Source organism: Pogona vitticeps, chromosome 3 (genome assembly GCF_051106095.1).
Source record: "Pogona vitticeps strain Pit_001003342236 chromosome 3, PviZW2.1, whole genome shotgun sequence".
Classification (NCBI taxonomy): domain Eukaryota; kingdom Metazoa; phylum Chordata; class Lepidosauria; order Squamata; family Agamidae; genus Pogona; species Pogona vitticeps.
Window position 1 is genome coordinate 257,237,193 of NC_135785.1, and position 25,701 is coordinate 257,262,893.

Genomic DNA, 25,701 nt, shown 5'->3' on the forward strand with positions numbered 1-25,701 from the left:
AAAAATAGAAAAATGAAAGGTTTCAACAATGACTCTTTAAAAATTAGGAAGTGGTGCTCGTATGTCATAGAAAATGTAGGGATTTTACTGTTTTGCAGTGGGTCAGATATACTGGGACTGTTATTTAACTTAGCAGCAACAAGATCTTACCTACTTGACAACTTATTTATTTAAAATGGGTCTAATCTACCTCTTATGGGGTTGCTCAATACTCCATACATTTTTAAGTGTCAGTTCTTTCTCCTATGTAACCCAGCTGTGCTAGTCTTTCTGAATAGTTGTTCCACCTTGAGGAACTTTCAGTTCAGGGGACAGATTGAGTGGGGTTCCTTGAGATTTCCTTGTGCTTCTTGAGTTAAACCCCGGACTGCTCTGGGGAGGCTGCATCTGGACAGGAAATGGACACTTAGGAAAAGCACATTCCACGCCAGTACCAGACATCCTTGGGCTACTGTTCAGTGTCAATGTCCACACAGGAGCCTCCACCATGACAGCACTTCCCCCCCCTCCAGGTCAAGACTCTGAGCAGCACAAGCCTGCTGTATCTGGTCACCCTTTTAATATCTCACAATATCCTAGACCAGTGGTTTCGAACCGTGGGTCCCCAGATGGTTCTTGAACTAAAATTCCCAGAGGCCTTCATCATTAGCTGTGCTTGCCAGGATTTATGGGAGTTGCAGTCCAAGAACATCTGGAGATCCAAGGTTGGGTACCGCTGGGAGTGTTTCCTTCACACCCACCCACTCCAACTATAATTTACAAGGCATTTGGGTTGTTTTCCAGCAGTCATCCGTGAGCATCTCTTTTCAAAGGGCGTTCCATGTCAGCCTTGAAAAGCTTTAAAAGAAAGAGCTAGCATCTTGGATTGGACAAGAAGGCTCCTACGTAGCCTGTGCAGGTTGTACAGAATGGCTTGAGTATGTTTGTACACCCCATCACAGCTACCACTTCTGAACCTCCAAGAACAGCTTCACGTTGAGTGCATTGCCACAGTTAATCCCTGGGGTTACAGACTTTGGAGTTAGAATCCCTGGGGTTTACAAGGGGATGTATATTGAGAGGTGTTGGCTAGAGCGTAGAAACCCCAGTTCTTTCTGAGAAGGCTCGTATTCGTGTTTGAGGAGTGAATAATTAAATAACTTATTCTATTGCAGTATATCTTATATGTGATCTAAGGTGGGGTGGCCCCAGTGCAGCCCTAACCAGTATGGTTAATGGTGAGGAATGGGGTGAGCCTACTGTCTACTCATATCTGGAGGGCTATGCTTTTCAAGAAGGAGGATGCTGAAACAATGCATCTAATGACTGAAATCCAGTAGTAAGTCACAAATAGGATACGTCCATTGAATCCTTGGCGGTTTGATGGACCAGTTCCTCTATGTCATTGATTTGATGGGTCTAGTCTCTTTTGAATTTCATATGGGTTTCAGCCATCATTTAAAACAGTTGGTTAGCATAAACAAGCTCACCTAAATATGATACTCGGCTACGGATTTGGTGGTACTGGCATGCTTCCTCTAAAGTGCGACATCACAACTACCTCAACCCTTGCCAACCTCTCAGTGATTTCCACAAAGATACGATTATTTTTCAAAGTATTCAGAACATTGGGGAAATGGGAACAATGTCTACATAGCAGACTTAATGTGGACTGCAGGAGGTAGGAACTGCACCCTTAGACATTTTTTCTTTACATCCACCCTACACCTAAGCTCTGCCTCTTTTAAGCTTCAGATGGTGAGGGAAAAGATCCTCTACTCTTACCTCTGATCATCAGTAACTGGAAATACCCCTGGGTATTCTCAAAGTATGATGCTGTCCCTCCCAACTGAGGGACAGCTGAGCCCACTCTTGCTTCTTCTCCATTTTCTCCATAAGGGAAAGAGGAGACTAGAACAAAGCTGAGTTTCTAGCCAAAACTCCAGTTCGCCTCTTCAGACAAGGACCCGATGACACCGGGAGTGTGTCCGTTCCCCATGGAAAGTTGGCAAGTCAGACTCCATTATCACCAAAGTACCGTTCACCACTATTTTTTTTACAGGATTCAGGCTATATAGCCAAGATAGTACACTGTGTTCTCCTTATAATTATGTCTCATGAGGAACTATGCATGTATCACATTGAGTAGTTTTAACCACCCAAACCATTCCCAAATTCTTCATCCTTGGTCTTTCTATCAGGAAACTGCTGATAACCCATGATCTTTGGGATCCTGGCCTTACATAAGCATACCGTTATATATCAAGCCTTTAAGCTTGTTTTTCCCTTTTCTTCAAATAAATTGTCTCCCCCCCCCCAAAAAAAAAAAACCACACACAACTGGATTTAACAGCACCTTGAAAAGTTTTGGTTAATGGATAATTCTTCCAAGTAGAACACAAGACTTGAAGAAAGAATGCAGGAACAAAAATGCAGGATTTCTATTTTATACCGTTGTGGCAGACACTGTAAAGATGGGTTTGTATTCAGGGTGGGAGACCTAGGGCTTTGCCGCAGGGCACCAAAATCTGTAAGTGAATCTACTGAAGAGTGTCAGTAAAACAAATGACAATAACCCCCAACTTTATATACTTTCCTTTTTAAAAAAATATAAGCTTTGTCTTTCTTTTGTGGGTACATCACAATCATCTTCTTTTTCGTGGAGGGCTTGTGCCTCAAGAAGATGATTCGGTATGTCCCAGCTGCCAAATGGCTACATAGAGCTCTCTTTGCATAGGTAGATGGTGGGGTCGGCAATAAAATAATTCAAGGAAAGTATTTCTGAAAGAGTTTGTTTCTATCTCTTGTTATTCCAGCTGGGGACAGGGTTTTTAAACCTAAGGAACTGGTGGTTGTCTACCAGCTGATAGTTAATTAAATAGTTTCTTAATGTATGTCAGTGCCCTTTTATGCTGTTCAGCTACCTATGGTTTTATTTAAAGGGGAAAAAATTAGATTATGTAGAATGTGTTGCTATTTGTCTTGGCTATCTCTTACTTTCCAAGATGTGGCACCTTTTTTTCCACAAAGAGATGTTCTGAGACTTAATCTCATCTGAGTGATGTAGATCTGCTAATTGGGAAACTCCCATTGATAGTCCCAGATAAATGTGGAAGTAGACTGTGACTGTGATTCATAAAATAGTGAGGTTGAGGTGTTTTACACATGCTTTGAGGTGTATCCCTTTCCTTTTACTGTTCTGGTTTCAAACATTTCATTATCTTGTTTATACTCATCAGCAGCCCTGGGGAAGGCCTGGGAAGGCAGCATGACCTATGTTGGTTAGTCCATTATTAGGATACAGTACCAGACACAGCTGTGGCACTGCTGGTGCCCAAAACCTTATGGGATCCCCAACACTGTTTACACCTGTCCAGCAGTCTCCCTGGATGCTGCCAATCCTTGGCAGTGATGCTGTCCTATTCAATTTCCCTCCTACTCCATGGCTTTATCCATTAAGACTGGGGTGATACCATTGAAGGTGTTCTGTGATGTTGCATTATGGCAGGTCTGTAGAATACAGTCCCCTGGTTGTTGAGGGACTTCAGAACCCATCAGCATCAGTGAACCTGGCTAGTGATGAAGCATGATAAGAGTTGTACTTCACCAATGAAGATGTTGTTGTTTAATCGTTAAGTTGTGTCTGACTCTTCGTGACCCAATGGACCAGAGCACGCCAGTCCCTCCTGTCTTCCACTGCCTCCCGGAGTTGGGTCAAATTCATGTTGGTTGCTTCGATGACACTGTCCAACCATCTCGTCCTCTGTCCTCCCCTTCTCCTCTTGCCTTCACACTTTCCCAACATCAGGGTCTTTTCCAGGGAGTCCTCTTCTCATGAGATGGCCAAAGTATTGGACCCTCAGCTTCAGGATCTGTCCTTCCAGTGAGCAATCAGGGTTGGTTTCCTTCAGAATTGATAGGTTTGATCTCCTTGCAGAGTCTCCTGGATCAATGAAGTAGGAGACATTAAAGAAGAAGGCCTCCAGAGGTTGATCAGAGTTAAGGAGCTGCTAGGCTTCACCTGGAAGCATGGGTCATCAAGATATAATGTCTTTCTGGTCTAACTCAAGTGGTCAGCTGTGTCAGCAGTTGAACTCTGGATACTCGTGGGGCCCCTGCAACAATACTGTGCTATGGACCCATTTGTGCTAGCCCCATCCATGGTCTTATCACAATTTAGCTAACTGTAGTAAAATATTTAAACCATATCTTCACACACAAAGATGTTTTCCAAGTTATGTATAGGCCAGAGAGGAGGCCACAGTTTAACTCCCCATCCCCTGTTTTGAGATTGTTTTTAATGCCTTGGTTTTTGACAAGCAGTGTGGTGTAGTGTTTAGACTTTGGGAGAGACCCCAAAGCTTATTTCAGGAGCAGCATACAGCACACTGTGGATAAGATGATTTCCAACTCCTGGATTACAGTGTGATCTGGAATCTGCAATATTCAGATTCAAGTCTGCCTTCAGCTATTGACACTCACCTCGTCATTCTTTCTCAGTTTGGCCTAGCTTTCAAGACTATTGTGAGGAGAAAGCAGGGAGAAAGACACCCATATCCCTCAGTTTTAGCTCATTGGAAGAAAAGCAGGATATTAAATGCAGCAAACCCACTGGCAACTGATGCTTTCTTTAATTTTTTCCTGCTAAATGGTCTTTGCTATTAGAGATCATACCCCTGGTTGGTACCCTTTCGATGATTTGGACTCCAATTCCCATCAGCGTCGGCCACCAGTGGCCAGGCTGTCTGACATCGATGAGCCTTGCAGTGCCATCTAACTAGTTCAGAAGGGCTGGTGTTCACACCACATCTGCATTGGCTCCTTGAACTGCTGGGAACGCACACACTCTCCCAAGAAGTACAGAAATCAGGCATCTCCTACTGAATTGATAACAGAACAGAAACTGAGAGATAAACAGCACAAAACGTGTTATCAGGATAAGAAATATCTCACTCCAAGTCTTCACCCCAAATCCCTGAAGCCTTTTTTTTTTAATTTAACAGTTACCTGATCTTCAGCCATATGACATCTTACATGATCATTTTTGGCATATATTCAAAGTCTAAAGGAATCGTTCCTTTAGGTTGCTAATGATGCCTTACTCAAACAAGGGTCTGGTGAGAATTTAATTACCCTTTAATTTCCTGCACCTCAGTCTTAGCACTCCTAATTTCAGCACCAGTTGTGACATTTCGAAGGCGCTATCGTCTCTGGAGCCAAGCGACTCTGCTTTTTATGCCAATGTGGTGATGCTCTCTCCATCTTGAGCTCAGCTGTCTAGTGGGAAAGCATAGATCTGGGCTCTGGATGTGAACCAGAACTTATTCAAGGACAAGATGTGTTTAGATAGGAGGAATGATGTAGAAAAGAATTTTATAGGGTTTGGATGTCTTGGATAAAAGTACACTTTTTGCACCTCTCAAAAGGCATTATGAGAAGAAACGTACCCTGTCCTGAGAATCTGCAGATTTGCATTGCAATTTACAATTGCATTTCAGAGAACTAAAAACAACACACACATTTTAAAATGCAAACTGCTAAAAACATGAAAAAGATGCACACAAACATGCTTTAGTCAAAGGGTTAACGCTGCATAAAAATAAATCACAAACACTCTTTTGTCATCACAAACACTCTTTCGTCATCACAAACACTCTTTCGTCATCACAAACACTCTTTTCCAACAACACAAGAGGCGACTCTATACATGGAAATCACCAGATGGGCAATATCGAAATCAGATTGATTATATTCTCTGCAGCCAAAGATGGAGAAGCTCTATACAGTCAGCAAAAACAAGACCTGGAGCTGACTGCGGTTCTGATCATCAGCTTCTCATAGCAAAATTCAAGCTTAGACTGAAGAGATTAGGAAAAACCACTGGGCCACTCAGGTATAATCTAAACCAAATCCCTTATGAATACACAGTGGAAGTAAAGAACAGATTTAAGGAACTAGATTTGGTGGACAGAGTGCCTGAAGAACTTTGGATAGAGGCTCGTAACATTGTCCAGGAGGCAGCAACGAAAACCATCCCAAAGAAAAGGAAATGCAAGAAAGCAAAGTGGCTGTCCAACGAGGCCTTAGAAATAGCAGAGAGGAGAAGGGAAGCAAAATGCAAGGGAGATAGGGAAAGTTACAGAAACTTGAATTCAGACTTCCAAAGAATAGCAAGGAGAGACAAGAGGGCCTTCTTAAATGAACAATGCAAAGAAATAGAGGAAGATAACAGAAAAGGAAAGACCAGAGATCTGTTCAGGAAAATTGGAGATATTAGAGGAACATTTTGCGCAAAGATGAACATGATAAAAGACAAAAATGGGAGGGACCTAACAGAAGCAGAAGACGTCAAGAAGAGGTGGCAAGAATACACAGAGGAATTATATCAGAAAGATTTGGATATCCTGGACAACCCAGACAATGTAGTTGCTGACCTTGAGCCAGACATCCTGGAGAGCGAAGTCAAGTGGGCCTTAGAAAGCCTGGCTAACAACAAGGCCAGTGGAGGTGATGGCATTCCAGTTGAACTATTTAAAATCTTGAAAGATGATGCTGTTAAGGTGCTACATTCAATATGCCAGCAAGTTTGGAAAACTCAACAGTGGCCAGAGGATTGGAAAAGATCAGTCTACATCCCAATCCCAAAGAAAGGCAGTGCCAAAGAATGCTCCAACTACCGTACAATTGCACTCATTTCGCACGCTAGCAAGGTTATGCTCAAAATCCTACAAGGTAGGCTTCAGCAGTATGTGGACCGAGAACTCCCAGAAGTACAAGCTGGATTCCGAAGAGGCAGAGGAACTCGAGACCAAATTGCTAACTTGCGCTGGATTATGGAGAAAGCCAGAGAGTTCCAGAAAAATATCTACTTCTGCTTCATTGACTATGCGAAAGCCTTTGACTGTGTGGACCACAGCAAACTATGGCAAGTTCTTAAAGAAATGGGAGTGCCTGACCACCTTATCTGTCTCCTGAGAAACCTATATGTGGGACAGGAAGCAACAGTTAGAACTGGTCATGGAACAACTGAGTGGTTCAAAATTGGGAAAGGAGTACGGCAAGGCTGTATATTGTCCCCCAGCTTATTTAACTTATATGCAGAATACATCATGCGGAAGGCTGGACTGGAAGAAACCCAAGCCGGAATTAAGATTGCCGGAAGAAATATCAACAACCTCCGATATGCAGATGATACCACTCTGATGGCAGAAAGTGAGGAGGAATTAAAGAACCTTGTAATGAGAGTGAAAGAGGAGAGTGCAAAAAACGGTCTGAAACTCAACATCAAAAAAACTAAGATCATGGCCACTGGTCCCATCACCTCCTGGGAAATAGAAGGGGAAGATATGGAGGCAGTGTCAAATTTTATCTTCCTGGGCTCCATGATTACTTCAGACGGAGACAGCAGCCCTGAAATTAAAAGGCGCCTTCTTCTTGGGAGGAAAGCGATGACAAATCTTGACAGCATCTTGAAAAGCAGAGACATCACCTTGCCAACAAAAGTCCGAATAGTCAAAGCTATGGTTTTTCCTGTCGTGATGTATGGAAGTGAGAGCTGGACCATAAAGAAAGCAGACCGCCGAAGAATTGATGCCTTTGAATTGTGGTGCTGGAGGAGGCTCTTGAGAATCCCCTGGACTGCAAGGAGAACAAACCTATCAGTTCTAAAGGAAATCAACCCTGAATGCTCACTTGAAGGACAGATCCTGAAGCTGAGGCTCCAGTACTTTGGCCATCTCATGAGAAGAAAAGAGTCCTTGGAAAAAACCTTGATGTTAGGAAGGTGTGATGGCAAGAGGAGAAGGGGACGACCAAGGATGAGATGGCTGGACAGTGTCTGCGAAGCAACCAACATGAACCTGACACAACTCCAGGAGGCAGTAGAAGACAGGAGGGCCTGGCGTGCTCTGGTCCATGGGGTCACGAAGAGTCGGACACGACTAAACGACTAAACACACACACAAAAATAAATCATGCAAATAAATATTCCTGTTAGGAAAACACATAAGAAAAATATCCAGGCATTTGAGTGCAGGAGACAAACGCAATGCCTTGAAATTTAGTATAGAACAGGGAGAGGAAGAAAAGGCAGGTAGTATTTGAAGAAACATGATGAAATCAATATGGAGAGATTTTCACATCCGTTGAAAGAGACCAAGGTAGTTTGACACTCCACTTCACCCTAAACAGATCCACACATGGATACCCAGACACGGCTAATGGCTCCACATGTTAGCGACATGTTTTCGCTACTGTGAAGAAAGTGGGGCTGACTGAATATAGCTTGGAGAGATGTAGTACCTGGCTGTGGAGCCAGAGGTCAAGAATTCAATCCTTCCCCTTGTCTTCTGGGAGAAGAGCCAGACTGGCAGAGCTGCACAGATCCAAGAAGGCCTCCAGAAGAAGAGAATGGCCAAATCGTTCTGGGTACCCTCTAACTAGAAAGCCCTGGACAGGGTTGCCCTAAGCCGGAATTGATTTGACCACTCACAATAACTATTTAAAGAAACTTGGTTTCTAGTAGTGGTCTTTGCCTCCTTCAGCGTGGCCATGTGCAAGGGTAGAGCCTATCAAGATGGCATAGCACGAAGCTGAAGTTCTTAGGGAAAGACACTCTGACGAACAGTGGGGTCCCAAACCATTAAGGGCTTTGCAGATTAAAACCAACTTGGAAAGGGAAAGAAGACTAAAGGCAGGCATTTTAGTCTGGGTTAGGCCTTCAAAGGCCATTTCTAATCCTTTCACGCTTCTCACACACACATGAACACCCAAGACCATTCCAGCAGAAATGATTGGCAAGGAAAAAAAGGCAATTTCCGAGGAGCAGAAATTTTGCATTAAAATAAGCACTCCTTCAACCCATCCCCAATACTTTGGCCATCTCATGAGAAGAGAGGACTCCCTGGAAAAGACTCTGATGTTGGGAAAGTGTGAGGGCAAGAGGAAAAGGGGACAACAGAGGATGCGGTGGTTGGATAGGGTCATCAAAGCGACCAACATGAATTTGACCAAACTCCGGGAGGCAATGGAAGACACTGGTGTGCTCTGGTCCATGGGGTCACAAAGAGTCGGACACGACTAAATGACTAAACAACAACAACCACCCATCCCATGCTATGTTTTGCCCTGCAAAAATCACACACGTCCCCTGATGGTTTACAAATCTGGAAACAGATTGCTGACCACTTGGGCTTCTTTTTGCGGGGTGGGGGTGTGAGGATTGCTCTGTGGATTTATAAAGCTTCCAACACCTGCTTTAGTCTGTAGTTCTCTTCCCATTCTGGAAAAAAAAGAGATTATTGGTCTTCCTTTTCCCACTCAAGATTCTAGGCTTGAGAAGTTTGAGAAATGTCAGAACGATAGATCCAGTACAAGGTATCATTTCTTCCCCCAGGTGACTTCAAGGCAGATAATAATATCAATCCAATTAGACCTGCTGGCCCCAAGAATGTCTTTTTGAAAAGGAGAAAGCCTGAAAGGAGAGAGACAGTGGTATAAATAGCAGGTGTAATTTCATCAGGAAGGAGTGGAAACCTAAAATTATCACTTGGAGGCCGCCTATTAAGCCTTTTAATTTGTCGCCTTTAATAGCATCACACTTCTCTTATCGTTGCAATTTCCACATTCCTAATTATCGGTGTGCAAGGCTTTAATATCCAAACAAACAGGTAGTGTCTCTGGAGCGATGTGATTCTTGGCGGTGATGTGGAAAACTGGAAGAGAACTAAAAAGAGCATTTAAGAGGCAACGCCACTGCTCAAAGGCGATACCACCGGAATGTGTATGATGCTGAGGGAGCCTCATGACGGTGCTCCGCTTGTTCTCAAGCGTGAATCGCTAACCAGGATCAGAAATCTCCCAGTGCCATTTCCTGCTACTGTTAATCGGGGCATTTTGGATCAGGACCACAGTGCTAGTAACCTTCCCTCTCCTAGCAGAGCAGTGCTAAGAGGGGACAGCTACTCCCCTGGAGAACTTGAGACAAAGGATGCAATGCAATGGGCGTCCAGCCTGCTGTTTGAGTCATTGCAGGGACAGGTTGGTTTGCTCCTTTTGGACAGCAACCACATTATGTAGTTCACTGGAGTGAGCCACATCATTCCCAGAGTGTGCCTACCTGCAGCTTTCTGGCCCTGTCAGGAGCTTCTGGTTTTTTTTGGTGCAGGTAGGATTGTTTTGGTTTGATTTGTTTCCAGACCATGTGATTGCTAGAAACAAACCAAAAGTGACCCTTCCTCTAATTGGACAATCTTGTGAAGTGGTTTCATAAGGCAGCCACTTCAGGATACTGAAGTGGCTTAATAAGGCAGCCACTTCAGGATACTGGCAAATTAATCACTTCTACTCCATGGAGGGGCTGAGGAAGTGGGGGAAAATATGTAAGGGTATATTAGGGCAGGAAATATGTACTGCACCACTTTTTTTAAAAAAAGACAGCTCCTTGTGGCCCCGAAACCTAACCCTGAAGGGCAACAGAGACGTTTTCTTTTTTAAAGGAGTACAGAGGCTCAGGTTACAGGCAATTCTGACTGATGCCCACTGTAACTGGTAAAAGGGGGTGTGGTGGAAAAAGCAATAAGCCATAGTGGGTGGAATCAAGGGCAAAAATGGGTCTTGACATTTTTGTGCATACAGAGACATTCTCTCTCAAAACAGGGATGAATTTGCATATGCTTTTTAATTGTTTTGAACTAGATTTTTTAATTTTATTCTGTGTTTAATTTTTTTTAATGTGACATTTATCTAGTGTTTCTAAAGTTGTTTTATTTGTTGTGAGCTGCCTTGGGTCCCCCATGGGAGAAAGGTGGCAGATAGATAGATAGATAGATAGATAGATAGATAGATAGATAGATAGATAGATAGATAGATAGATAGATAGATAGATAGATAGATAGATAGATAGATAGATAGATAGATAGATAGATAGATAGATAGATAGATAGACAGACAGACAGACAGACAGACAGACAGACAGACAGGCAGGCAGGCAGGCAGGCAGGCAGGCAGGCAGGCAGGCAGGCAGGCAGGCAGGCAGGCAGGCCTATACAGAGGTCTTATGCCAGCAATAAGAAGGCAGGTGGGAATAGGATGGGTGGAAAATAGGTCTCCTAGATTTTCACCAGTGCATCATTGAAATGCTGTTTTCCTATCATATCACATCCTGTTGCAGAAATGGATGGGTGTAGCCATCCAGATGTTGTTGGACTACAGTACCCATGAACCTGAGCTCCCCTAGCCAGCTGTGAGAGACGTTAGCAGTTCCAGCCCAGGAGCATCTAGAGGACCATGGCTGCCATGGTCACTGCCCACTTTTACTTTATTTTGACCGAGACCTACCAGGAAGTCGCCCCGTTTCTATTCCCGGTCTAATTTCTGACTGTTGTTTCTAACTTCAGTTATTTTCCTCTGTTCTGGAAAGCTCTTGTTGGCTGTTTTCTTGGGAAGGAGGGGCAGTTAAAACGGTTCTTGCTTGTTTTCAGTATATGGCCTCTGAATGACAATGAGGAGTGTAGGATGCGGGAAGGTTGAACAGCAGGAAGCTCTTATCTGTCAAATTGCCTTTGCTCTGAACCAGCACAAAGTACAGGTCAAGAGTGGTCAGTGTGAGTGAGCAGCTGGCCATGGCTTCCACTTAGAACATTTATTGCTTCAAAAGAACCATCTTCCCAGGTCCGATTCAAAGGCTAACTAATGCAGTGTCTTGCTCTGTGGCTCCTTGGAGAATCACACATTCTTTCCACCTGGCGCAGGCAGCTTTCATATCTTCTGAGATTTTAGAAAGAGGAGAGGTGGGTGAAACTACTGTACTCTCTCTTTTTATTTTGCCTTCATTTCTGCTGCCAGAGATACGGCCAAAGAAAGTATTAGAACGAAAGTAGACGAGTAAGGGGCTGTTCATGGCTCATGGAAAGGTTGATGGAGGTATTGGACCCTGTCTAAGAGTCTAATTTTTTTTTAAATGGAGTGTTGTGCCTTTTTTGCTTTGAGCCTGTTTATGATTTTGTTTGCAATTTTTAGTGTGCTGTTTGATTCTTTGAATGACTTGCATACTTACTGCTTTTGCCCTTAAACATTGTCTTTTAAGGAGAAAGGTGGCTTAAAATCATTTTAAATAAATAAATAAATAAATAAATAAATAAATAAATAAATAAATAAATAAATAAATAAATAAATAAATAAATAAATAGTGCGGGACTAGGACTCGGAAGATCTGGGTTCAAAGCCCTGCTCAGCGTCCAAAACTCATCGAGAGCCAACACTGGCAAAACCACTCCTTGTAAACTCTTTTCAAGTTACTGGAAGGCGCATAACATATATTTCAAAATCCATGCTAGCTCAGAGATTCTGGCAGTTGTTACCCCACACACACACACACACACACAAGTAATTTTTCCAAATTCTGGGGAGTCACAGAGGTGTAAAAACAACAACAACACACACAAAAACCTGTTTTGTTTGATAGCTCCACAGGCTGTGTTAATCTTCAAAACAATACAAAATCTAAGGGAAGCGAGTACCTGAAAAGCCGCTCTTTCGACCATCTGCATCCTGTTTAAAACCGATGTAGCAAGCACCTTGAGAGGGAGGCTACATGAAATCCCCCTCATCGTTATTGGTGGGGGGGGAGAGTCCCTCACTCCATCTTATTCTAGCTGAAACTCCTTCTTTTCCTCTTAAATTAGACATTGTTTTTTAAAAGCGGAAGTGCACTTTCTAGTCACTTTAAATTCCAGCCTAGAAGAGCTGAAAGTTCCTAGGAGGGCCCTGGGAAAATTCTGTGCATTTCCTGGAGGGGTCTTGGAAACTGGAAAATGCCCCCTGAAACTTCCACCCCTCTCACATAACACTATGATCTCAATTATTTCAACTGCCTTCCTTCAGTATGAGTCACATGGATTGGTGTGAGGGAACATTCCTCGTATTTCTAAATTTAGCCCCCTTAGGGGGAAAAGGGGGGCTAAGTAGCGAAGAACAATGGAAATGTTAATTTTCAGAATGTGTAGGATTTTAGATGGGGTGCGTTTCCAAGCAGAGGGTGCAATGATATTCAGCTGGGTGAATCTGCTCTATCAGAGTCAGATGTGGGTGGCTTTTGCAAAGGTGGTGGAGGTACGGATACTAAATTTGAAACCTCTCAGCCTCCTCTTCCCCAATTGTAATTTGGGCTTTGTGCTATTGCTCCGCCTGCCTTTCACTTTTCTCTCCAATGATGTGTTATAGATAGATAGCCATTAGAGGGTGAACTTGTATTATTATTCCAGAGATGGGTTGCTGGTATAGCCTCATGCCTGAGCAATCAGACGTGCAAATGAAGGCCATGTTTGCCTTCCAGGGACCAATCTGAAAACAAAGCAGGCTAATTTGCAAGATGTGGGATGTAGGAAAATCTTGTGCAGTATTATTGCTGGAATCAGTGTGTGAGATCAATCTCGGTTGCCAGAAAGCAGAGAATTCAAGAGAGAGAGTCCATGGCTCAGCGATAGGAAACATTGTTTACCTGCAGAAGGGTTTGGTTCTCCATAATTAAGAAAAAAATATGAAATCATATGTGTTGAAAGATGGCTGGAGTTATGGATCTGGCTGTGGAGCCAGAGGTTGGGAGTTCGATTCCCCACTGTCCATCCTGTGAGTACAGCCAGCCTGTGTAGCCTTGGGCAAGGTGCCTAGTCCCAGGTTCCCCTGAGAAGAAAGGAATGGTAAACTACTGTATTTCTGAATACTGTATACACAGGGTGCCCTAAACAATGTGTCGCCATAAGTCAGAATCGACTTGATGACACATTGCTGTTGCTGATGTTTTTGTCGTTGTCGTTACTATGTGTTGGAAAAGACCTTCAATCCGAGACCCTGTTGACCTATTTCTGGTCTGCAACCTGCCCTCTTAATTTTCGGTGCTCCACCTCTCATGCATGCAGCGCTTTGCCCCTGTGTGCACACACAACTCTGCCCCCCTCCTTGCACGCTGAGTTCCATCACTACCGGAACCTAACATGATCACCGTGTGGAGAAGGAAGAGGGCCGTACGGAGGGAAGCAGAGTTGTATGCACACGCACAAACGCCCAGCTTAGTGGGAACCTAGCTAGTCAGCGTAGATCATGCTGACCCAACACAGTGGTCTAACTCAGTGGTCTAACACTATGTGGGACGGCTTCGTTGGGGTGTAACAGTCAGAAATGTTCTTCAGTTCATTGTTCCTTTGTGTAAGAATAACAAAGCAGGGAGCAAAGGAAGGACTCATTCTGGCTTAATAACAGCCCAGTGAATTTACACCTCAGACGTGTTTCCTGAATGGTATTGCACACATTTGACACACAGAAGATCCTAAAAATGAATCATTATCTTCTCCAATTAAAAAGCATGAGATAGGAGGTGCTGAAAAGGTCCTTCAGAGACACTGTTGATCGGAGGAAACAATACTGAGGTCGAATAAAAATCAGTCAGTTTGGCAAGAGATAATCTGCTATGCGATTCCGCTGAAGATAATCACTAGAGTATGGGGCCTGAAAGAGGACGGTCTGCTCTGTAGGCCAAGCTATGGGGGCAGACATTATTCCACAGCTCCTGCCTCCGACTATCATGGAAGCTTTCATCCATCCTGAGCAAAAATTGGTATGTTTTTTCCTGAGAGTTCAGGATAAAATGTGAAGAATTTGAACTAGTTATGAGGCAAGCTAAAGGGGAGTTGAGGTATGACTACTTGAAAAGCAAGGGGCACCAAAATAGATCTAGAAGCTATCACTATTGGAAATGTGTTGCTTCCATTCAGTCAAAGAAAGTGTAGAATTCTCAGGAGCAAACACGCTCCTACTAGGCATTTGTAAAAGTTCTGAAAAACCTGAAGTCAAACACTTGCTGATTTAAGTTAAATTTTCTGGGCCATCTATTTTAAGGGGTTGAGAGAAAGGGGCAAAGGGGGGGGACCACAATTTTAAAAAATTACAGGTTTGTGTACAACTTGACAGTTTTTATCTTTAAAAAAAACTATAGAAATTCCTTTTATGCAACCTGTTGTGACAGCTTGGTGAATACTCAGCCATTGACTGAAGCTCTCAATTTCCCCCAGCAAGTCAACAAGGGAACAGCTCCCAGAATCATCACGTTAGAGCAGGGCTTCTGAACCTTGGGTCCCTAGATGTTCTCTAACCGCAACTCCCAGAATTCCTAGCCAGCTCAGCTGGTGGTGAAGGCTTCTGGGAGTTGTAGTCCAAGAACATCTGGGGACCCAAGATTGGGAGCCAATGCAAACGCCTCAAAGACATTCAAATAGAAAACGAGAGTTAACTTTTTAAGGAAACGGCTAACGTACTGATTAGAATTTAGATACATACCTATATCATATCATAGAATCATTGTAAGGTTGGAAGGGACCTTGGAGGTCCTCTAGTCCAACCCCCTCCCCAAGGCAGGAGATCTCATACCATCCCGGGCAGATGGCTGTCCAGTCTTTTCTTGAAAACATCCACTGATGGGGCACTTACAACATTGGGAGGCAAGGTTTTAAGGACACATGTTTATTATAGTCTTTTAAACCACTCAAATGGTTTTATTTAAATCATCAAAACTGTAGATATGTTGGAAGTGAAGAAACATTCCTCGTACAAGTAAGTGCATATATTCAGGGAGCCATAAAGATAGTTAGGGGTACCCAGTTGGTCTTCTGTGCTCCATTGCTTCTCGCCTTTACACTGATTGATACTCTCAGACAAAGCTGGCTTGTGGACTGGGATAGGGGCCTTTGGACCTGGAAGTTTTGGAGTATGTTTTCCAGTTAGTTCCAAAGGAAATCTATTTTTCTCTCATCCTGCCTTAGACCGCTTGAGTCTCTTTACCTGATTTAAAGTATTAATTATAATGAGAATTTTAAAAGCCCATGGGAAACTTAAAGCACTTAAAAGCACCATCCCGAGGAAGATTTAGAGATGGCATTTGTACATGGCGCTTGATCTATGGATTCCGTGTTTAAAAGAGCTCTAATTAGTTACTTTGGGGCTTCAACATCCTGTGGGTTAAGCATGTTTAAATGTGCAGTTTGCATATGGGTTTTACACTGAGAGTGTTCTCTTTTTTTACATTTCTTTCTGCCCAGGGCAAAGTGGCTGGAGGTAGTATACATGGTTGTTGTGGGTTTTCCGGCCTGTTTGGCCGTGTTCTTAAGGTTTTTCTTCCTAACGTTTCGCCAGTCTCTGTGGCCGGCATCTTCAGAGGACAGGAGTCCGAGAGGTTCCTAGCAGAGATCCCATCTTCCTAGTCCAAATCCAGCCATGCCTCCCTGTACCAAACTCCATTCCATTCACCCTCTCCCCTGTTTTTCCTGTTTTCCTTCCTGAAATTCAGCCAAGATCCCATTGCTACCGAGCAGATGCAATCTTGGTTGAGATGTTAAAGGATTCCTCCCCTTTTTCATTTTGTCCTGCGCATCGCCCCATTGCAATATTGTCTCTGCAAGACATGGGGTTCCTTTGAGGCTGGTGGTGTGTTGGTGGATTTTTTTTACCTAGGTAAGTCACCTAGAATATTAGAAATGGGACGAATGCAAATAATAATCATCTACCTTAAAGGATCGGCATATTGATTGCAGCTAGACAAGATAAGCGAAGTACTTTGAGCTTTGAAAGCATTCATTATGCCGTTGTTTAAAAACAGGAGGAGAAAGAGCAGGGATGATGAACTATGCTGGTTCAATGTCTGCCATGACGTGAAAATGACTAGAGCTTTCAAATATACAGAAAGGGGATTTTTTAAAAGTAAAATTAAAAAAAATTGAAATCTGTTCCATTTGCCATATTAGAAATCCTTCATCCATTCTGAATTAAAACGCCTTCATTTTCTTAGTAAACCACAAGATCAATTAAATAGATTCTTCCATTAAGTTGCACTCCTTGCTCCAGGGAGGGATATTTATACAGACCATTTCATCCATCACCCTGGCAACAGGGCTGGTCCAGGAACCTTTTTTCCTCTCACTGAGAACAGGGAATTCTGTTCTGTTTCCAAAGTAAGATCCTAAGCTAGTTGGAGAATTTGGGCACCTGAAGCATAAAAATCTAACAAGCACACAGTCCTCCCATAAGAAACAGCTTCACAGCACCCTGCTTGCAGAACGTGGTGTCAGACCAAACATGCACTCTAGCACCTCATCAAGTTATGCAACTTATGCAGATCTTATACCAACACTCTTAGGTTTCTGACCGTCAATTGCCTAAAAGGACCGGTGGTTCTTTTAGCAGCAGAAATGACCTGTTCAGAAGGAAAGGGTGGTGCCTTGTTAATGGGGTATTCAACACGGATACCAGATTAAAGAAAAAAGATGAGGTATTGTGCTAGTAGGAAAGAATGGTGATGACCCCCATTACTATATATAACAAGCCTATTTATGTATTTGTTCCTGCTCATCACCAAGGTACAATTCCAGCTTTTTCTCTATCACATTGTTTTTGAACAGGGCTCTGTAATAAACATACTGTTATGTAAGTTTTATTTATCCAAATAATTCAGCCCTCCATGGTTACTAACAAACAGGTACAACATCCAGTGATAGTTCTCATGTTAACTCATCTGAGTTGATCATCAAGGATTTGATGCAGCAGAATAGAAAGGAAAGAGGTTAAGTAGCTTTTCCCGAAAGAAATTTAGGTGGTAGCGGCATTCGTCTGATGTAGCACACAAGGAAACCAGAAGCCTCGTGGCGCCTTTAGGATGAACCAGTTTTTATTTTTCATAAAGGTTCATTTGAAGTGTTTGTGAACACAAGAAAACTACAAGCCTCTGGCTTCTCTTTCCAGAAAGATATCATGTTTTAATGGAAGTGGTTTACATATTTCTTTACTGACCAAATCTTTACTTCGTTTAAGATGTAAATTTTTGGATAGAGTAAGACTGCCTCGCCCATTACTAAATCACCATGCATCCATATAGACTTCTCTCTTGATGGCCAGGAGAAGGATATCTGGAAATGATGTTGAAGATTCTTCACTCAGGAGTCGTGATCAAGCAAAGCTGCTCCACATGTACCCCTCCAGGAATGTCAACAGCCCTGCATGTACTGTAGAGAGTTCTACCCTTCTCCAAAAATGTATTGGGAACCAGTGAGACATACTGTATAATGTTGGAGCAGGAGTAGAAAAATCCAGGTTCTGTTTCCCACTGAGCCATAAAACTCACTGGAAAGATGGGGATGAGGAAGGCGGGAGCTGTTAGATGACCTTAATTTTATTGGAAGAAAAGGGAGAGATATAAAATGCAGAAGACCAATCAACCAATCACTCAGGCAAGAAGCAGTAACTAAATAGAAAGATTTAGGGATGTAATCATTGGAGTCAGTGGAAGCTAGTGACTTCAATTTTATGTGTATGTGTTTCAGTTGGGATGGATCCTATTTTAGCCTTAACGTTAGAAGAAGCTATCCAGCATGCTGAACCTATTTGGTTAATACAGTTCAGCACTTGGATAGCTCCTCTAAACCAGATCAATGTCCCTTTGCAATTGGAGTCAACATTCTCTAGTCCCAAGGTGGAATCCTATGACAATCATACTCGCTGTATATTATGATGCAGCTGGAAAACCAAAAGAAGTAACTATCCTATTCATAGAATGCTTTTGGAGAACTCGTTGAACTTGCCAGTTAATAGACAGCCCTCTTACGTCTTTGTGCAGACAGTGATGTTTGTAGTAGATGGTTCTCTCCATGACCATCCAGAAGTGGATCAAAATGTTCCACACTAGGTGCAGCTTCTGCAGAGCCCAACCCAGAAGCAGCTTCATGTAGAGAAGCACAGGGAACCTCATGGAACAGAATCCAATGTTAGCGAATTTTCGGGGGAGGTATATTCCAATGTTAGGTGAGGGTGGTGGGACCAAAACAATGACTACATTGTTGAGCTTAAAACTCTTACAATCAGATCCTAAGCTTTGTTTGGGAAACATTCAGTATGAGGAAGAAACCATACAAAATATGGTATGGAGAAGAAAGCATGGCTGTCTGGAAAAATTCCAGAACACATCAGATTGGAGCCCACGATGGGGCAGATTTGGCACCAAGGCCTAACATTTCTTACACTTAACATAAAGTATGCAACTATATACAGTCTTTAAGGTTGAGTTTTAAAAGCACAAGCTTCTCACCACCTTAAGAAGGAAAGTGCTTGTAGACCTGACCATAATCTAAAATTCTAGGTGCACCTATTTTATGGGATTCTGTGAAGGAGGACAAATTTAGGCCACTATGAATACCTCGTGGTCTTCAGAACTAAGATGAAAACTGATTATAAGATAAAGATCATTCCTGTTTTAAATGTGCTTTTTTTGATGTTTTGATTGCAGACGGTTGAGAAGGGTAGTGGAAAATACGGGTTGAAATTTCAGTGTGTTATGTGGTTGTAATATGATGCTTCAGTGATCTACAGCATGCTCGTAGAACTATTCAGTCCCAAATAGGAAAACACATATTAGCCTGCCAGTTTTAAACATGTTCTCTTTATTTATATGAAGTATGTCTACCATAAAATTATGCCAGATTTTTTTTAAAAAAAAAATACATATCTAACTGAGAATGTGCTGTCACTTGATCTTTTTTTAAAAAAAAATGATTTATCTCAAAGGGAAAGAGAGAAACACATTTTAATTTTCATTTGAGTCTCTATGCCATTTGACCGATATTATTTGCATGCTCAACCCTCCACCCCTGCAACCAAATCACTTTCAAAACCTTTTATGTCTATATTTTTGTTACTTGTCTTTATCTCCAATGCCTGCATGATTTGTGCATTACCCTTTGCATGACAGCCACATTGCTCCAAACTCAAAGCCTTGCAGCTGTAAGAAAACATTCATAGGTTTCCATGTATCTTATTTTTCCCCCCTTTGTTTTCGGTTGTTTGTGTTTGGTTACTAAATTTTGAAAATGCTTGAATGTAAAAGTGGCATGAAACTTGGGTGACACAAGGAATTTAATTTTTACAAATTTGGACTCCAGTGTGAATGCTCCATTGGCTATCAATTCTTCAGTGTGCTGGGATACTAAATCTGAGGCCAAAATCTGGGCAAAGTTCATTGGACCTTTTCCCAGCTTAAGCAGGGGAAGTTGATTGGCAAAATGTTAATCTTCTCGTTCCTAAAAAAAGGATTTTAGGCTGCATTTCAGCCCATAGAGCTTATCAGCTGATTGTCACAGAAACCTTGCTTGATCATGTGGGTTTTAGTTTATTCGTTCATTAATGAATCATTTACAGTGGTCCGATGGTCCACATAGGCAGGATATAAATCAAATAAATAAATAAACAATAAATAAATACATACATACAATTTTGTAAACTTCCATATGAGTAAAAGCAATTGTTTTGAGAACTTCTGGATCAGCAGTTCCCAACCTTGGGTCTCCAGATGTTCCTGGACTAAAACTCCCAGAAGCCTTCACCGTTTAGTTGTGCTAGCCAGGACCTCTGAGAGTCACAGTCTAAGAACATCTGGATAACCAAGGTTGGGCACCACTGTTCTGAAGGAACTGTTTTTCCTTTGTTTTTGTTTTTGTTTTGTTTTGTTTTTCATTATGCACATTTGTGTCATAGCAAGGAAAAAAGTTAGCCTTTGAAGACGATTCCTATTATGGGAGGCAGAAGGAAAATCCTTGTTTTCAATCAGGTTCAATAAACCTGAGACTCTCTAGATATTCTTGGACTCCAACTCCCATCAGCCACAAGCCAGTAGGACCAGTGGCTGAGGATGCTGTAGCCCAGTAATGTCAGAAGGACCATCATCTTTCCTGCACTGTTTTAAATGGTGCTTCCTATCAGCAGGTTTTAAAACCAATATCCTGTTGGTTGGTTCAAAGAGCACAGTGGCCAAAATTCTTGCTGCACAACTCTGCGTGCACAACTCAAGATTGTGTGCATAGTTGTTGTGCGAGCAGCAAGACAGAAGTGCTGTTGCCAAAGCCCTTCCACCAGCACAATGCACAATTGGTCGTGCTGGGGACACACAACGGATTGCGCAACTGCATCCTGCAGTTCCTTGTTGCCAGGTGTAATGCCAGCACATTTACACTGGTGTAACTTTATGTTACGCTAACATAAGCAGGATACTGGCCAATAGTAATATGAAAATCTTCTGCCTGGTTAATCAGGATATTATTTAGTCAATTAAAAATTCATTGAGCAGGGGGTTGGATTCAATGGCCTTGTAGGCCCCTTCCAACTTCATGATTCTATGATCCTATGATTAATTTATAGCACACTGGGAAGTAAATCCTGTTTTCTTTGGAACTTATTCCCAAACGTGCAAACAATTTTCACTTAAACTGCTTAATCAAACATATCAAATTAATCCTCTTTATCATAAACCACCAAATTGTCTGGAAGTCTTGGTTCCATTGTTTCTTTCCTTATTATTACCATCATTATTAAATTAGACTGGGTCACTACGGTTGTTTACCACTTTTACAAACTAGTTGTTTTGTCAGCATGAGTGTGACAACAATTAGACGTCCTTGTTTTTGCCCCCCATGCCTTTTCTCCTTCACAGTCATTCAATGACAAGCGTAAAAAGAACTTCATCTTTTCACGAAAATTCCCATTCTACAAGAACAAGGACCTGAGTGAGCAGGAGACCAGTGACCCGGAACGTAAGTAAATCCTCAGAGACGATGATGCCACCATCCCACCCATGCGCGACACGCATGACACTGGCAGCCCCTCACACACACACCTCTAGGCAAAGAGAAAAAAAAAGAGTCAGAGGCAGGAAAGGCGAGGCATTACTACTGTGACCAATGTCTGATAGCAGCCTGGATTCCTTTCCCATGGTTTTTTGGATGGAAAATGAAGCTGTGATCACAATCCTGCATCAAATATTTTAAAACGTAATCTTCCAGCCCCTTTCGTCTTGGATTGTTTCGTGTTTTGGTTAACGAGAAAGCCATCGCTATTCACACCTTGTCTGAGCGCTTGCGACAGAGACTGGAAATGTGGCTTAGAGCAGTTAAAATCCCACTGCTGCTAAGGCTCACATCATCATCATCATCATGTTTAGTTGTATAGATGATGATGATGATGATGATGATGATGATGATGATGATGATGATGATAATAATAATAATAATAATAATAATAATAATAATAATAATAATAATAATAATAATAATAATAATAATAATAATAATGCGGGAAACACACCAGTGGTCCCCTTAGTCATCGGGGCTTTGGGAACAATATCAAGAAACTTCACACAGTATTATAAGCAGTTGGCAGATCTCAGAAATCACACCAGAGCTACAACAAAACAGCAATATTAGGAACAGCATACATAATGTGCCAATATTTAACAGATACTTAGGTTTTTGATTAAAACTTGTATCTGTTATATAATATCAGTCAATGTTTTTATAATGTTGACTGTGCCTGGCATTTCTGAATAATAATAATAATTCAGATGATTAACCAGAAATAGGAAATCAGAAATCCAAGATCTTTGGGACAGTAAGGGATTAGTGCCAAATGAGACATGATGTCAGAATCCAGGGAGAAGGAGGAGGAAATCATCATCACCATCATCATCTCTGGACTTTGATCTCCCATTTTTTGCTTGCTGTTGGCTGAGGCACCTGGTGGATCCTGCCATTAAGTTCTTAACTCTAAATCTATTGACTCTTCTCTCAGTGGAGAAAAAAAAACAGAGATGATGCTGGCAGATGACAAAATCTGGATTACTTCCCAGATCTGAGAGGTGCTGTTAGAGAATAGTGTCTCCTGTCACTCTAGAGGGATTGTTTTTTAAATCACGTGCTTGAAATCCGTAAGATGGCCCTCCAGATGATTCATCCAAGATAGGAAATCAGAAATCAAAGATCTTTGGGATAGCTAGAGATCAGAGTCAAATGAGTCATGACGTCAGAATTCATTGATGGGCACTCATCTCACCATTTAATTCAGGGAAGGGACAAGTATTTAGATCAAAGTTAGAGATATAAATATTCTTCATTCATTTTGCTCACACAGGTGAAAGGGGAAAGTTTAGGAAAGTTTCTCCTTGCTCAGTGAGATTGCCACTGCTTTTGTGCAGAAGTTTTTAAAGGACAAACCATATGTTTTTGCACAAAGATCAATTTCCTCATCCATTTATTTATTACTAATACTGTTCCTAAAACACATGTACACAAAAAAAGAGAAGACTCTGGTCTTTTTGTTCTTCTTTAGGAGAATGAAGTCTCATAGCAGCTAATCATTTTGTTTTGAAAATGCAGAGGATGAGAAAATCTGTTTATATTTATTACATCAGGGTCACAGCATGGCAGTCATTCACCCCTTTTACCTCATAAGTCTAAACAACAACAACAACAATTGTTATTATTCAGATCAACTCTCTCCCCCCCCCCAGGCGATGCTATTGATTGAAAGGAAAATACATGGACAACTTATTTGTCTAATTTAATCAACGACCACTTTTAGAACATGTCCTTTAGATAGAAACGAGTGTTTGGTATGTGTGCTGGTGTTTTTGTTGTTGTTATTGTTGTTGTTTGTTTGTTTGTAGGGCTGGCAATTATTCGAGTTGATAAGAGGTCGTATTGAAGGTTAAAGTGCGGCCAAGGTTTTCAGGCCATTTTTGAAGAAGATCACCTTCAACTTCCCCAGGGACCCAAGAAACCCCTCCCCCATTAGTCTCTCAAACACCAATTTTAAAGAAAATGGCAGAAAATCAGTCCCAAGAGTCCTCTCGCATCCTCCAAAGAGAACGGGAGCAAACCTTTCCATGTTTTTAGGCCCCTCCAACATTCCAAGACTCTATAGTCCTCAAAATAAAAATGGCTCCTTAGAGTACAGGGGACTTTGTCAGTAAAATCAATTATAAGAAGAAATATGGGAGATGGAATTGAGTGGGAACAGCTGCAGCCCTCTGAGGGGCTGGGAGCGTATGAGTGAAAAGCGTTCCGCTTATATACTGCCCCTTAAAGCCCTCTCTCAGCAGTTTACAATTTGATTAAACCTGCAAGATTTACATCCCCCGGCTTGCCTACCAAATGCATAGGTCCATTTCATTGTTCAGAACTCTGCTTCCCAACCTTGGGGCTGCAGATGGTTTTGGACTACAACTGCCAGAGATCCTGGCCGGCACAGCTAGCGGTGAAGGCGTCTGGGAGTTGTAGTCTAGAAACCTCTGGAGACCCAAGGTTGGGAGCCACTGGTTTAGAACCTGAAGTCTTCAGAGTTTATAATCCCAAAGTTGGCTAGGAACCTAGCTGTAGCTGAGATCTTCACACCCTTCGTCTTCGACCCGAAAAAGTGGGCGGCTCTCCCAAGGGTTGAAAAAGTTCCTTTCTTGGAAGACAACTCTCAAAACAGCCATTGTGATGGAAGGATTTTGGGAGTCCCAGGCCTTCAACAAAGGAGTTTTTCCTATTTCCTAACTCTCCCGTCTCTGTCTCAAACAGATTAACCTTTTGAAACAATCTCAATTCTGGGCCGGTTGTTTGAGCACAGAGGTGCGCTTTCTCGACTTAACCAAAAGGAGATGAACATGGTCTATGGGTCCCATGTGGCCTGAGAATCCGGGTTGGGGAGGGAGCTGTTTCCAAAGAAATCAGGAATCCAGACTGGGTGATCAACATGGTCTGTCATGGTAGTATCCATTTCAAATCCACTGACTTCTTCCTTCCTGTTCTGCGGCTGTTCTTTTCTTTCATTGCTCTCTCTCTGGGGACTCCCGTGCAGGACATCCCCGGATTAGGTGACGACGGTTATGGAACAAAGACTCTGAGTAAGTTCCCAGGAATGGTCACTGTAAACCTCCCCCCTTTCTCTCTCTCTCTCTCTCTTACTCTCTCTCTCTCTCTTTTATTTCTTTTATTTCTTTTCCTTTTTTTGGAAATCAATTTGTTTTCTTTCATTCTTTCAACTTTTTTTTAATAATTTTGGCTTTTCTTCCTTCCCCCAAGGCCCTGCCACCCCTAGCATGCACAAGATTAGATTTTTTAATTTTGTTCCCCAGCTTTTGAATGCACTTGGAGAGAAAAAAATTAAATCCTTTGGGTTGTTTGTTTGTTTTGTTTTCTTTTAATGTTCTGCATGATGGTATTAATAGCATACAGCGTATGAACCAGATACATCTCCTTCTGTAAATAATACTTTTTGTTCCCTACAAATGCATCATGGATTCTTCTGTGGCAGTGGCTAGTTTTTGGTTTGGTTTTATTCTTTCTTAAACCTGGTGCTTTTTTCCCCACTGGATTTTTGAGGAACACCCAAGTGGCCCTCATTTGAGAAAGTCTCTAATGATAGAGACTTTCTCAAATGAGTGTAACCAGACCCAACATTAGGAAGGTCAGCACCATTGGACAGAAGTTCAAGAGGTCATTGGAGAGAAGTTCAAGAGGTTGACGAGGGTTGATCCTTGACCAGCTGTGGTTATGAAGAATGGTAATGGCTCACTTTGATTGTGATAAGTGGAGATTTTGGGCATCTTTCCTCTGTTCCACACTGCCTTGCATGGGGATTAGCGACATGTGGCCTTCCCCATGTTGTTTTCACAGTCCCTTCTGCCCATTCTGTGGATCCCAGTGTGATGCTGTAGGTAATGTGGCAGACTAGGACTCAGAAGGCCTGGGTTCAAACCCCCAGTCAGCCATGGAAGCTCGTTGGGAGAGTGGAACTGGTAAAACCACTCAATGAATATCTCACTTACCTTGAAAGTCCCATTAGGGTTGATGAAAGTTGATTCTGACTTGACGGCAT

General features: G+C 42.2%; 1 protein-coding gene across 36 annotated transcripts in view; it reads left to right on the forward strand.

Moving 5' to 3' along the window:
• The window catches only part of DLG2 (discs large MAGUK scaffold protein 2), a 1,097,443-nt gene that overhangs the window by 1,050,667 nt on the left and 21,075 nt on the right, over positions 1-25,701 (forward strand). For 22 of the 36 annotated variants that reach the window (XM_078390148.1, XM_078390151.1, XM_078390155.1 and 19 more), the window contains one exon: positions 21,497-21,596. In XM_078390148.1, the coding sequence (XP_078246274.1) occupies positions 21,497-21,596 (100 nt within the window). Of the gene's footprint in view, positions 1-21,496; positions 21,597-24,681; positions 24,728-25,701 lie in introns of all 36 variants that reach the window. The other 14 variants (XM_078390152.1, XM_078390154.1, XM_078390157.1 and 11 more) reach the window with 1 other exon arrangement.